Source organism: Octopus bimaculoides, chromosome 10 (genome assembly GCF_046866305.1).
Source record: "Octopus bimaculoides isolate indiv1 chromosome 10, ASM4686630v1, whole genome shotgun sequence".
NCBI classification, from domain to species: Eukaryota; Metazoa; Mollusca; class Cephalopoda; order Octopoda; family Octopodidae; genus Octopus; species Octopus bimaculoides.
In genome coordinates this window covers 76,820-89,069 of record NC_142937.1, presented here as the reverse complement: position 1 = coordinate 89,069, position 12,250 = coordinate 76,820, and the positions used below count along the sequence as shown (strand labels likewise).

The following is a 12,250-nucleotide window of genomic DNA, read 5'->3' as shown; positions in this document are numbered from 1 at the left end:
TTGCAGGTACCTGTTAACACCACAATTCCAAATTTTGTCAATTTTCATGAGAAGTCGCTACTTGTTACTTTTGAAGTCTTCTTTGAACAGTCAAATGTTAGTTTACCTGGGAAGAAACAATGCTGTTATTAATAAAAGGAATTGTAATTAATGCATGCATGATTTCACAACTCTGGAATCACACATTCATAGTCAGTCTATGAACTTTACAGCCCACCCCCTTTTTTACACACATGCATGCACACACACATGCACGCACACATGTGCACACACACAACAACAACAACAGGTTTCTGCACATTTCCTATCAGCCACATTACAAATTACAAACAATCTTTTATTTAGTCAAAAGAAATTTTTGGATGAATTGGCAGACATTTGAGTATTGAACAAAAAGCTTTAGCAGTATTTGTTCCAGCTCTTTATGATCTAAGTTCAAATCTTGCCAAAGTCAGTTTTGACTTTTGTCTTTCTAGCATTAATAAAACAAAGTCCAAGTCAAGTACAAGGGTCACTTTAACTGACAAACTCCACTCCCCAAATGTGCAACCTTCTGCCAATGTTCTTCTAAGGCTGACTTTGTTTTCTGTGTTCTTGGGATCAATGAAAAAGTACCAGATTGTTACTGGGGTCAGTGATTCCAGCCAAGACCTCCCCCTTCCAAATTGTTAGCCTTGTACCTAAATCAGAAAGCATTGTTGTTGTTGTTGTTGCTGCTGCCATTATTTATCATTATAGAGTAATGTAGTTATCAAGAAGCATTGTCTGGTATATATAAATGATTTTATTTATTTTTTGTTTAAAGTCAAAACAAAGCAAGTTATAAAAAGACTAATTAATACAGTTTGGTGGTTAAGTACTTTTACCTGGTGTCTTTTATCTCTTCTGTTTTACTTGTTTCTGTAATTAGACTGTGGCCATGCTAGAGCACTGCCTCGAAGAATTTTAGTCAAATGTATTGACTTCTGTACTTATTATTTTAAAGCCTGTACTTACCCTATCAGTGTCTTTTGCTGAACTGCTAAGTTACAAGGATGTAAACACACTAGCACTAGTTGTCAAGCAGTGGTGGGGGGACAAACACAGATACAAAGACACACACACACACACACACACACATGCATATAGGTAGAAGTATTGCTGTGTCTTAAGAAGCTTGCTTCCCAGTAACATGGTTCTGGATTCAGTCCCACTGCGTGGCACCTTGGGCAAGTGTCTTCTTCTATAGCCTCAGGCTAACCAAAGCCTTGTGTGTGGATTTGGTACATGGTAATTGAAAGAAGCTTGTTGTGTGTGTGTGTGTGTGTGTGTGTGTGTGTGTGTTTCTGTCTGTTTGTCTCCTCATCACTGCATGACAACTGGTGTTGGTGCATTTACATCTCTATAACTTAGTGGTTCAGCAAAAGAGCCCGATAGAATAAGTACAGGGCTTAAAAAAAAGTCCTAGGGTTGATTTGTTTGACTAAAATCCTTCAAGGCAGAGCTCTACCATAGCCACAGTCAAATGACTGAAACAAGTAAAAGAATAAAAAGATATATACAACAGGCTTCTTTCAGTTTCCGTCTACCAAATTCACTCACAAGACTTTGGTTGGCCTGAGACTATAGTAGAGGACACCTGTTCAAGGTGCCATGCAATGAGACTGAACCCCAAACCATTTGGTTGGGAAGTAAGCTTCTTACTATTCAGCCATACCTGTGCCTTTGTCAATATTCCAAAGTTAGAAGATGGTGAGCTGGCAGAGCCGTTAGAATGCTGGGTGAAATGCTTAGTGGTATTTTGTCTGTCTTTATGTTCTGAGTCCAAATTCCACTGAGGTGGACTTTGCCTTTCATCTTTTTGGGGTCGATAAATTAAGTACCAGTTGTGTACTGGAGTTGCGACTGGCCCCCTCCCGCCAAAAAAATTTCAGGCCTTGTGCCAGAGTAGAAAAGAATAATTTATCCTTATGCTATTTATTGACCAAGTGATATTGTTTGTTTTCTTTTCTCTCTCTCTACCTCTCACTTTTGACAGGAACATCAAAAGCAGAAGTGTGAAGTTACAATGATTGAGCAGGCATTAACCATTGCGACGTCAACAGGGACGACAGAAGCTCGAATCCAGATCCCTACATCCTTGTCAGTTGATGGCCAGCACATCACAATAGGGTCCCAACAGATACCCATGGACACTTCACAGCAGGTCAACATCACTGTGGAACAACTCAACCTCACAGGTAAGTGTAATGATAATGTTAGTGATGATGACAGTGACGGTAATGATGACGACATTTATTCTCATTCATTATATGTCTCTCTCTTGTTTTATTTCATTATTTCTCTCTCTCTCATATTTCCCTCTCTCTTTTCTCTCTTTACCCCTCCCCTACTCACTTATACTTCACTCACTTTTTTCCTCCCTCCACCGCCACTTCTATTATATCTTAAATGTATGTCTCTTCCCCGTTCTTCTCTTCCATCATATTTTATTGTTTCTTCTGTTCACTTCTGTTTTATTATATCTCTCACCCTTTCTCTCTCTTTTCTTTTCCCTTAAATTTCTCTCTCTCTCTCTCTCTCTCTTTCATGCTCCCTTATATTTTACTGTATCTATTTCTCACTCCTCTTCTCCCTTTATGTATTCCCCCTCTCACTCCCTTCTGTTCCCTTATATTTTATTACCTCTCTCTCTCTCTCTTTCCTTCTACTCTTCCTTTCTCTTCTGTTTTCTTATATTTTACTCTCTCTTTCTCTTTCTCTCTCTCTACTTTTACTTCCTTTACTTTTACTCTCTCTTTCTCTTTCTTCTGTTCCTTTATATTTTATTCTCTCTCTCTCTCTCTCTCTCTCTCTCTCTCTCTCACTCTCATGCTCCCTTATATTTTACTGTATCTATTTCTCACTCTTCTTCTCCCTTTATGTATTTCTTCCCCTCTTACTCCCTTCTGTTCCTTATATTTTATTCTCTCTCTCTCTCTCTCTTCTTTTCTCTTCTATTTCCTTATATCATACTCTCTTTCTCTCTCTCACTGTCTTCTTTGTTCCTTTATATTTTACTTTCTCTTTCTCTGTCTGTCTCCCACCCCCTCTTCACCATTCCCTTATATTTTACTGTCTATCTACTTTGTATCTGGTCCTTTTATGTTTTATCACTATTTCACTTTGGTTCGTTGGACGCACAATATCTATTTTCATAGTTTGAGTGAAACACTGACTTGAAATTGGTTTCCTATCTGCACTGTGATGGGCATGAAATGGGGTTCATAGGGCACTATGTGTTGACAATACTAAAAGCAGTGGGGAGACAAAAGATGAGACAAAAAGGTGGTAAAATCTGTTCTGAAGATGCTATAACACCTCACAGGTGAGGTGTTATAGCATATATATGGCAGATTATGGCATAAAGCCATAATGAGTCCTCTTACTCTTTTTTGTAGCCTCTCTGCCTTTCTGCTTATCTTCCTTCATGTTTGTATATATGTCTGTCTATTTAATCTCTGGCTATTCCTTTTCAATTTTTCTTCTTTCTCTTTACCAAAAGCTTTCTTTGTCTGTATGTCTCCCTCTTTACTAATCCGGTCCTCTTTTCACTTTGCAGGAGATTCTGAAGATGGTGAAATAATGCTGACTGAAAGCAATCCTTTGACTGGCTCTGAAATTGCTGCTGCATCTCAGACGGAGCAGTTTGAGGATATCCGTGCAGATCCAAGCTGCGTGCTGGCTGAAGGGACAGGGGTTTCAGAACCAGTGGGAGAAGAAGGGGAAGGAAGTGGAGGGGAGAGACAAGAGGATGGAGTAGTAGAAGAAAGAGTGCTTGAGGTGAAGGAACTTGGGCAGAATCTCACAGAAAACCTGATGATGACAAAACATCACATCATGGTACCAACCAGCCAGGCTATCACAGTGAGCGAGATGACATTCGTCAGTGCTGATGTCATGACAACATCAACAACGACACCAACAACGATGATAACGCCTGTTGTTGAACAGTCATTGTCGGAATTGACTGAAAGTGTTGTGCAAAGTTCAGATCTGGTGTTGGGAATGCAAATGAAAGAAGCTCCAGTGGAGTCAACGGAGGCCATTGTAGCAACCACAACAGAAACGGCAATATTAGCAACAGCAGAGGCAGCAATTGCAACAGACACAGTGGCATTAACAACAGCAACAACAACAACAACACTGTCAGCTGCAGCAACAGTCATGGAAACTACTGCCGAAGTAGCAACAACAACAACAACAACAACAGCCGCAACAACAACAGCAACAGCAACAACTGCAAAAGTTGAAGCAGTAGCAGAAACATCAGAGTTAGCAACGACGAATGAAACGGTAGACCAACAACAACGACAACAGGAACAGCACCCAGAGCAACAGGTTACTGTTGCTCTCACTGAGGTTAATTCCTCATCTACTGATGGAGAGCCTGCAGCTAATATGGTGATCAGTTGAGGACATTATTCAACACTTTGACTTTCTCTCTCACTTATCTTGTCATTTATCTGTTGTTCATCACAAACTTCACCTTAGCTCAATTCTGTGTCTACCCCTTTCACCCATTTCTGGCTCATGAGTTAACCAGCCAGCCAGACCACTCAATCAAAATGGTGACATCACATTGTTGGGAATATTTTGCTAGGCTGTCTCTTATGTGACATCTGGCATCAAGAGAAGGCTATTACTTGATTCCTGGTATCAGATCAGTTTTTGTTGTGCAACAACTGGCATTAGACTGCTGTCTCTGTTGTCTTGGCACCAGACTACTTCTATGTAGTATATTAGTTGGCACCAAAGGGTCATATATTTGATGCCTGGCATGTTATCATTCTTTATTGTCTTACAGTTGGCATCAGACTTCTGTCTGTGTTATCCTGGCCCCTGGTTATCTGTTATGTGACAGCTGGTACCAAAAGGTCTTTTATTTGATGCCTGGTACTAAATCAACTTTTATTGCCTCACAGTTGGCACCAGACTGCTGTGTTCCTGTTATCTGACAGCTGACACCAGATTGCTTGCTTTGTCTGTTGTCTTGGCACCTGGCTGTTGTCTCACTTGTTGGGTGACAACACCAAGAGGTCTTTTATCTGATACTTGGCATCAGGTTAGTCCTTGATGTCTGACAATTGACACCAGACTGCTGTCTCTGTTGTTTTGACACCAGATTATTTTCTCATCTGTTAGGTAATAGCTGGTACCATATCAGTTTTTGTTGTCTCACAGTTGGCTCCAGACTGCTATTTCTGTTGCCTGACAGCTGACACCAGACTGCTGTTTGTGTTGTCTTAGCACCAGACTGTTGTCTCATCTGCTGTGTGACAGTTGGCACCAAGAGGTCTTTTGTCTGATGTCTGGCGCCAAGTCAGTCCTTATTCTCTGACAGCTGGCAACAGGTTATTGTCTCTGTTGTGTGACAACTGATGGACTGCTGTGCATTATAATAAGCACCACTGGACTTTTGCCTGTGGCCCATACAATTGACATTAGTGTTTTGTTTGTGACCCTAATAATGGGTGCCAATGTTTTGGCTGTGACTCTTGGGGCTAGTACTAGCTGTGCATTAGCTGTGATTCTAACAGTTGGTGTTAGCCTATGTCTATGACCCATACAAGTGGTAGTGTTGGCCCTAACAATTGGCACTAGTCTTCTATTGCTGATGCCGCAATTGGTACCAATCTTCTGTCTGTGATTCTACCAGCCAGTGTTTGTTTATTGGAAGCTGCTCTCTAACAAATTGTATTATAAAATTAAAATAATATAAAAGTATTTGTTTTTCAATGTTTTGTTTATCACTTTTTTTTAAATGTCTGCAGTGGTAACAGTGGTGGTAATGATGCTAGTAGTAGTAGTAGTAGTAGTAGTAGTGGTTGTTGATGTGGTGAAATAGTGGTATGGGTAGTAGTGGTGGTGGTGGTAACACTAGAGAAAGTGATGATGCTCATGGCATTTGGAGTGGTGTTGGTGTTGGTTGTGGGAGTAGTGGTAATTGTGGGGCTGGTGGTATTAATGGTGGTTGTGTTAGTAGCAATGCTGAAAGTTACTATGGTGGTGGTAGAGTTGGTAATAGTGTTTCAATAGTGGAAATGTGGTGGCAGTATTTGCTTCTACAACTGTGTTTGTCATTTTTATTTGGTATTTTAATATTGGGAAAATGATGGCGAGCTGGCGGAAACGTTAGCACGCTGAGTGAAATGCTTAGCGATATTTTGTCTGTCTTTATGTTCTGAGTTCAAATTCGGCTGAAGTTGACTTTGCCTTTCATCCTTTCGGGGGGTCGATAAATTAAGTACCAGTTGCATACTTAGGTCGATCTAATTGACTGGTCTCCTCCCCCAAATTTTGGGCCTTGTGCCTAGAGTAGAAAAGAATATTGGGAAGATGGGACAGCACCCATAGCTTTTGGTCAGTTCTGTAAGAACAGTGTTATTTTTTTGTTTAGTCTGGGCTAGCCCTGATCAAACAGACTTAAGATCAAAGGAATTCCATCTGTGACCCTCTCACCTTTTTACATACCTTCTGTGAGGAACTTAATGTGCCGGTAAGTGTTCAGCAAGGCTCAGCTCTTAGTTTTCTCCTATTCTTGTTCTTCATGCTAAAGCAGAAGTGTTTAAGACTGTCTCTTCATGAGTGTCCCCTTGTGAAAATCCAGACCTACAATTGAGACCATCAGTTTTAAAGAAGACAAAATGCTTAGTGGTATTTTGCTCATTTTTACATTCTGAGTTGAAATTGCATCTAGAGTAACTTTACCTTTCATCCTTCCAGGGTCAATAAAGTAAGTACCAGTCAAGTACTGGGGACAAGGCATTTGAGTTCCCCTTCCCTTCAAAAACTGCTGACCTGTACCACAATTTGAAACAAATATGTCTGACTACGGAGAAATACTAACCTACTTGGAAACAAGTATAGGTTGATGACAGGAAAGGCATCCAGCTATAGAAAATCTGCTATAGTGAACTCTATCTAACCCATGCAATCATGGAAAAGCAACTGTTAAAACAATTATTATGATAATGATAGTGGTGATGGGGATGAGGAGGCTGGTTATGATGATGATGATGATGATGATGGTGAAGATGGTGATGATGATGATGATGATGATGATTGGTAATGATGATGATGACGACGATGACGATGATGATGATGATGATGACTGGTATGTTTTATCAAAGAACCTGTTTAAATGAGTTGGTTTTGTGAACAATCAGATTGCACATGCCTTTAAATTTTCTGTGTGTGTGTGGGGGGGGGGGGTGAATTGGTAGGGAGAGAAGTTCTATGAAACCTTATGACATTCAGCATGAATAATATTTTCTAATATTTGCGTCGTGACCAATGAGGAAGGCTGACCATATCATCGCGACCAGCGCACGAGCCGCCCTGGACTGGCCGAGCGGGTGCTGGCGGCGAGCGGCGGCAACGCCAGCAGCGTGATCCCACGGCGGCTGTCGAATGCTGTTTTTCGGTCCGACGCCCAGGTGCAACCTGCGATCGCGGCTTCGGTTGCATGTATTAGCTGTAGAATTGCCATAGTTATCCACTCTCCTCACGGTGAGGAATACCATTCTCAAGTGAGAAAAGAATTTGCAAACTCACAATGCCGAGCACAATACTAACTAACTTTGTTCTCTTTCTAGAGAAGATTCTTGCTCTTTAACCTGGAAGCAAAAAGTTCAGCCTGCATTTTTGACAAGTTTAAATCCCACACAAGATAATTCAGATCTCCCTGACTCAACAAATGTGGTTCACTTGAAGAACAATTAGGCTCAAAGTCTATGTCTTCTGTTTCTTTCTCCATATTTTCATCACTTGACTCGTCATCACTAAGTGTCAGTTGTTTTCAAGGGTCAGGTACAGGTATGTGTTGACTGTGAAGTATTGGTCTCATAGCAGATTGTAAATTAGAATATTTTACAATATGCTTGGATTTGATGTTGTACCTTGTATATTCATCGTGCAGAAGTATCAATCTGAAGTGTGATCTTTGGACTCCCTCCAAATCATAGGGATGGCAAAAGGCATACGGCGTGAACCTTTGGTCCATACAGTGAGAAACCTGACACAGGTTACACAACACACATGAGGGGTCCAGCTTTTATCCACTTTGCAATCAAAATAATGCACACAGCACTTTTTAATCAATAACATGAAACATTGTCTTTGTGACTTGAATGTTAAGTCTACGCAAATATAACAAAAGTTGTTTGCAATACTTATACAGTTTCTTGGTATTATGAAGGTGAATGGAACATGTGAACATAGTACACAACTGCACACCTACACTTCAAGCACAGTACTGACAAAGCATCAGTGACTCATCGACTCGTTATTGCTAAGCTTCAGGGACTCATTGACTCATCTAGCTGGCTTTATGATTTCACTAGGTTAATTCTATTCATAAATATTTAAATTAGCAGTATTTCTTAAACTGTTAGCTTCATATTTCAACAGCTTAACTGAAATTTAGCTCACATAAAAGGAACTGAGAGGGGATATCATGGAAGAGGGAAACTGTGGGTGATACAGATAATTTGACATTATTTTTGAATCCTGCATGCAAAAACATGTAAGATCTTTGTTGACCAGTGTTATTCTTATCGTAGTTTACAAATCCAACCATGAAAACGTTACTCAACTTTGGAGTTTTAGATACCGACGCCCCCTTTCACACACACACACACACACACATGAATGCATGAATGTACATACATCCACATATATTTGAATAAATACATCCACATGCACTTATATATTATTGACGTACACAAATACATGACCAGTATACATATTATATTACTGAAATACACATAAAGTAAATTCATGTAGACAGATATATAATAGAAATCAATATTATAAAAATCAATGAAGGGCAGAATTCGAACGTACGTGCGTCCGTTTCGCCTCCTTCTTCACCGTTCGAGCGAAATTCGAAAGTACGTGCGTACGTTCGAGTGGATTACGAACGTATGTGCGTCCTTTCGGCCTCCCTCTGCACCGTTCGAGAGCAATTCGAACGTACGTGCGTCCGTTCCGCCTCCCTCCTCACCGTTCGAGCGGTATTCGAACGTACGTCCATCCAATCGAACTCCCTCTGCACCGTTCGAGCGGAATTCTAACGTACGTGCGTCCGTTTCTCCTCGCTCTGCACCGTTCGAGAGGAATTCGAATGTACGAACGTTGCAGATGGAGGCCGAACGGACGCACGTCCGTTCGAATTCCGCTCGAACAGTGCAGAGGGAGGCCGAACGGACGCACGTACTTTCGAATTCTGCTCGGACGGTGTCGGGGGAGGACGAACGGACGCACGTACGTTCGAATTCCGCTTGAACGGTGCAGAGGGAGGCCGAACGGACGCATATACGTTCGAATTTCACTCGAACGATGCAGAGGGAAGCCGAACGGACGCACATACTTTCGAATTCCGCTCGAACGTTGCAGATGGAGGAGGAACGGACGCACTTACGTTCGAATTCCTCTCGAACAGTGCAGATGGAGGACGAACGGACGCACGTACGTTCGAATTCCGCTCGAACAGTGCAGAGGGAGGCCGAACGGACGCACTTACGTTCGAATTCCGCTCGAACGGTGCAAAGGGAGGCCGAATGGACACACGTACGTTCGAATTCCACTCGAAATGTCCAGAGGGAGGCCGAACGGACTCACGTACATTTGAATTCCTCTCGACCGGTGCAGAGGGAGGCCGAATGGACACACGTTCGATCGAATTCCACTCGAAATGTCCACTCGAAATGTCCACTCGACGCCAGGAAGGAAGACGAGAGAGATATTGATGTTCGTGGAGCCGCAAAGCGTGCAGCACCGTCGGCCTAGCGCACTGTATTCGGGCGGACGCAGGCTGGGTGAAAACTGCGCGGTCGGCAGCTGCCAGAGAGAGAACGAGAAGGAAGCATAACGACAGCGGAAACGATTTGCGGGCTTCGTTCACCGCTGATGACGCCGCTTCTACTTGCTCGTTGCTCGGCTGAGGCTGAGGCTGCACTGTTAGAGGGCCGACGATTGCGAGGGGGCTCGGCCGCGGCTTACGAAACCGGCTGGATGGCGCCGGAAAGGCGAGGAGGAGGCGGCGGCGGCGATGTTGGCCGACGCCAGGAAGGAAGACGAGAGAGATATTGATGTTCGTGGAGCCGCAAAGCGTGCAGCACCGTCGGCCTAGCGCACTGTATTCGGGCGGACGCAGGCTGGGTGAAAACTGCGCGGTCGGCAGCTGCCAGAGAGAGAACGAGAAGGAAGCATAACGACAGCGGAAACGATTTGCGGGCTTCGTTCACCGCTGATGACGCCGCTTCTACTTGCTCGTTGCTCGGCTGAGGCTGAGGCTGCACTGTTAGAGGGCCGACGATTGCGAGGGGACCCGGCCGCGGCTTACGAAACCGGCTGGATGGCGCCGGAAAGGCGAGGAGGAGGACGAGAAGCAGGAGACGGAGGAGCGGAGCAGGGCTGCTGCTGCTGCGGTGATAATCCTTCCGCAGGTTCACCTACGGAAACCTTGTTACGACTTTTACTTCCTCTAAGCGATCGGGTTCGGTCGTCTTCTCCGGGCCATCAGAGAACGCGCCGGCGACGGCGCGGAACGCCGCCGCGCGTAAGCGAACTCGTCGGCCAGATCCGAGGACCTCACCGGACCGTTCGATCGGTAGTAGCGACGGGCGGTGTGTACAAAGGGCAGGGACGTGATCGACGCGGGCTGATGACCCGCGCCTACCGGGAATTCCTCGTTCACGGGGTTGGTTCCAGGCCCCGATCCCTATCACGGGAGGTGGTTCAGAGGTTTCCCGACCCTCTCGGGCCGGGGGAGACGCGCCCGCTGATACCTCCAGTGTAGCGCGCGTGCGGCCCCGGACATCTAAGGGCATCACAGACCTGTTATCGCTCCGCCTCGTGCGGCTTTCTGCCGCCCGTCCCTCTAAGAAGCGCTGCGTTCGCCAACCGACTGGCCCGGGCGCGACGGCGTGCTGCCGCCGGGCTCGCGCGGGCCGAGCCGACCGGGTCACCGCCGCCGCTCCGCAACCGACGCCGCAACCACGCCGCGTGCGAACCGCCATCCCAGACCAACCCGCACACCAACCCGGAGCACGAAAGGCTGCTAAGAAGGCAGTTGCCGGACGAAAGGCTGCTAAGAAGGCAGTTGCCTTGCAACAGGACTTTCGGTACGCGTCCAGTCAGGAGTGAACAGTTAAAAACATTGGCTAGGATCGAAGGGTCGACCGACCTGACCTCACGAGGCGTCAGGCCATCAGGGCCGGCGGCGGAGGCCGGATTAATGCGCCGGCGAGCGATCTTGATCTCCTCCAAAGTGAACGGACGCAAGATGGGCACGTTGTCCACCAAGGAGGAGGCCGGATAGGCGCTTAAATCGACCTCTGGCCCTGGTCGGGAGAGCCTGTCCCTGTAGAGCTCCTCTACTTCGGGCATCGGGACGGGGCACTGACCCTCCAAATCTTCACCAAGAATTGCTGCCATGAGCCGCTTCCTATTCAAAGCGTATAAACGCTGGTATCGAGCGTATTGCTGCATTCTCGCTCGTCGGTGTTTTGGTGCCGTCGAGGCACCTGCCGTATCTCTACGTTTCGTCTTGTTGCGGGCATCCACACGGCGCGAATCCATGAAGCTTACCCAATCCTCAACACATCTCTCAAAAGCGTCCCAGCACGCATCCGAGGCGTCGTCATAGAGGGCCAGGAGGCACTCACCGAAGACAGACGCCCAACGGGTGTGTCCCGGGGACACAGCATCGCCAAATTGCTCCCGCCAGTCCGTGACTGCGGGTTGTTCTTTACTACTAACAGGCACACTACGCGTAGGTTCGGGTATCGGCAGAGCCCCTTCTCGCTCGCGGGCTCGACGTTCTGCACGTTTCAAGTCTGAACGCTTGTCACGAATCTGCTTCAGCGTCTTGTCCGGAAGTAGGGGGGGCCACAGCCACAGCGATCCTTTTGCACCCGGCCTCGAGCAACTCCTTTTCCTTCTCACGGAGGATTGTCACCTCCTCCTTTGTCCAACAACCCCGTGACGTCCGCCCCGTCGTCCGCGCGAGTTGCGCACGCTGTTCTCGCTTGCGTGCTATTTCTTCCCTGCGACGTTCTATCCTGTGCCTATTCGCCTGCACAGGGTGTTTGTGTCGTAGGTGAAGTGAAAGGCCTACGGCCCGGCTGCACCCGTCACACTTAAAAGGCAGTTGCTGGGGGTCGGGATCGGCAGGACCAGTGTTCCCCGAACACTTCGCGACGTAACATCTGATCGAGTGAAGGTG

The 12,250-nt window shown here is 45.7% G+C and overlaps 1 protein-coding gene across 2 annotated transcripts in view; it reads left to right on the top strand.

The window, feature by feature from the left end:
• The window catches only part of LOC106872691 (uncharacterized), an 85,095-nt gene extending 79,352 nt beyond the window's left edge, over window positions 1-5,743 (top strand). For both annotated transcript variants that reach the window (XM_052971007.2, XM_014919768.3), the window contains 2 exons: window positions 2,018-2,219; window positions 3,581-5,743. In XM_052971007.2, the coding sequence (XP_052826967.2) occupies window positions 2,018-2,219; window positions 3,581-4,434 (1,056 nt within the window). In that variant the 3' untranslated portion in view covers window positions 4,435-5,743. The remainder of the gene's footprint in view (window positions 1-2,017; window positions 2,220-3,580) is intronic.
• The last annotated feature ends 6,507 nt before the right edge of the window (window positions 5,744-12,250 follow it).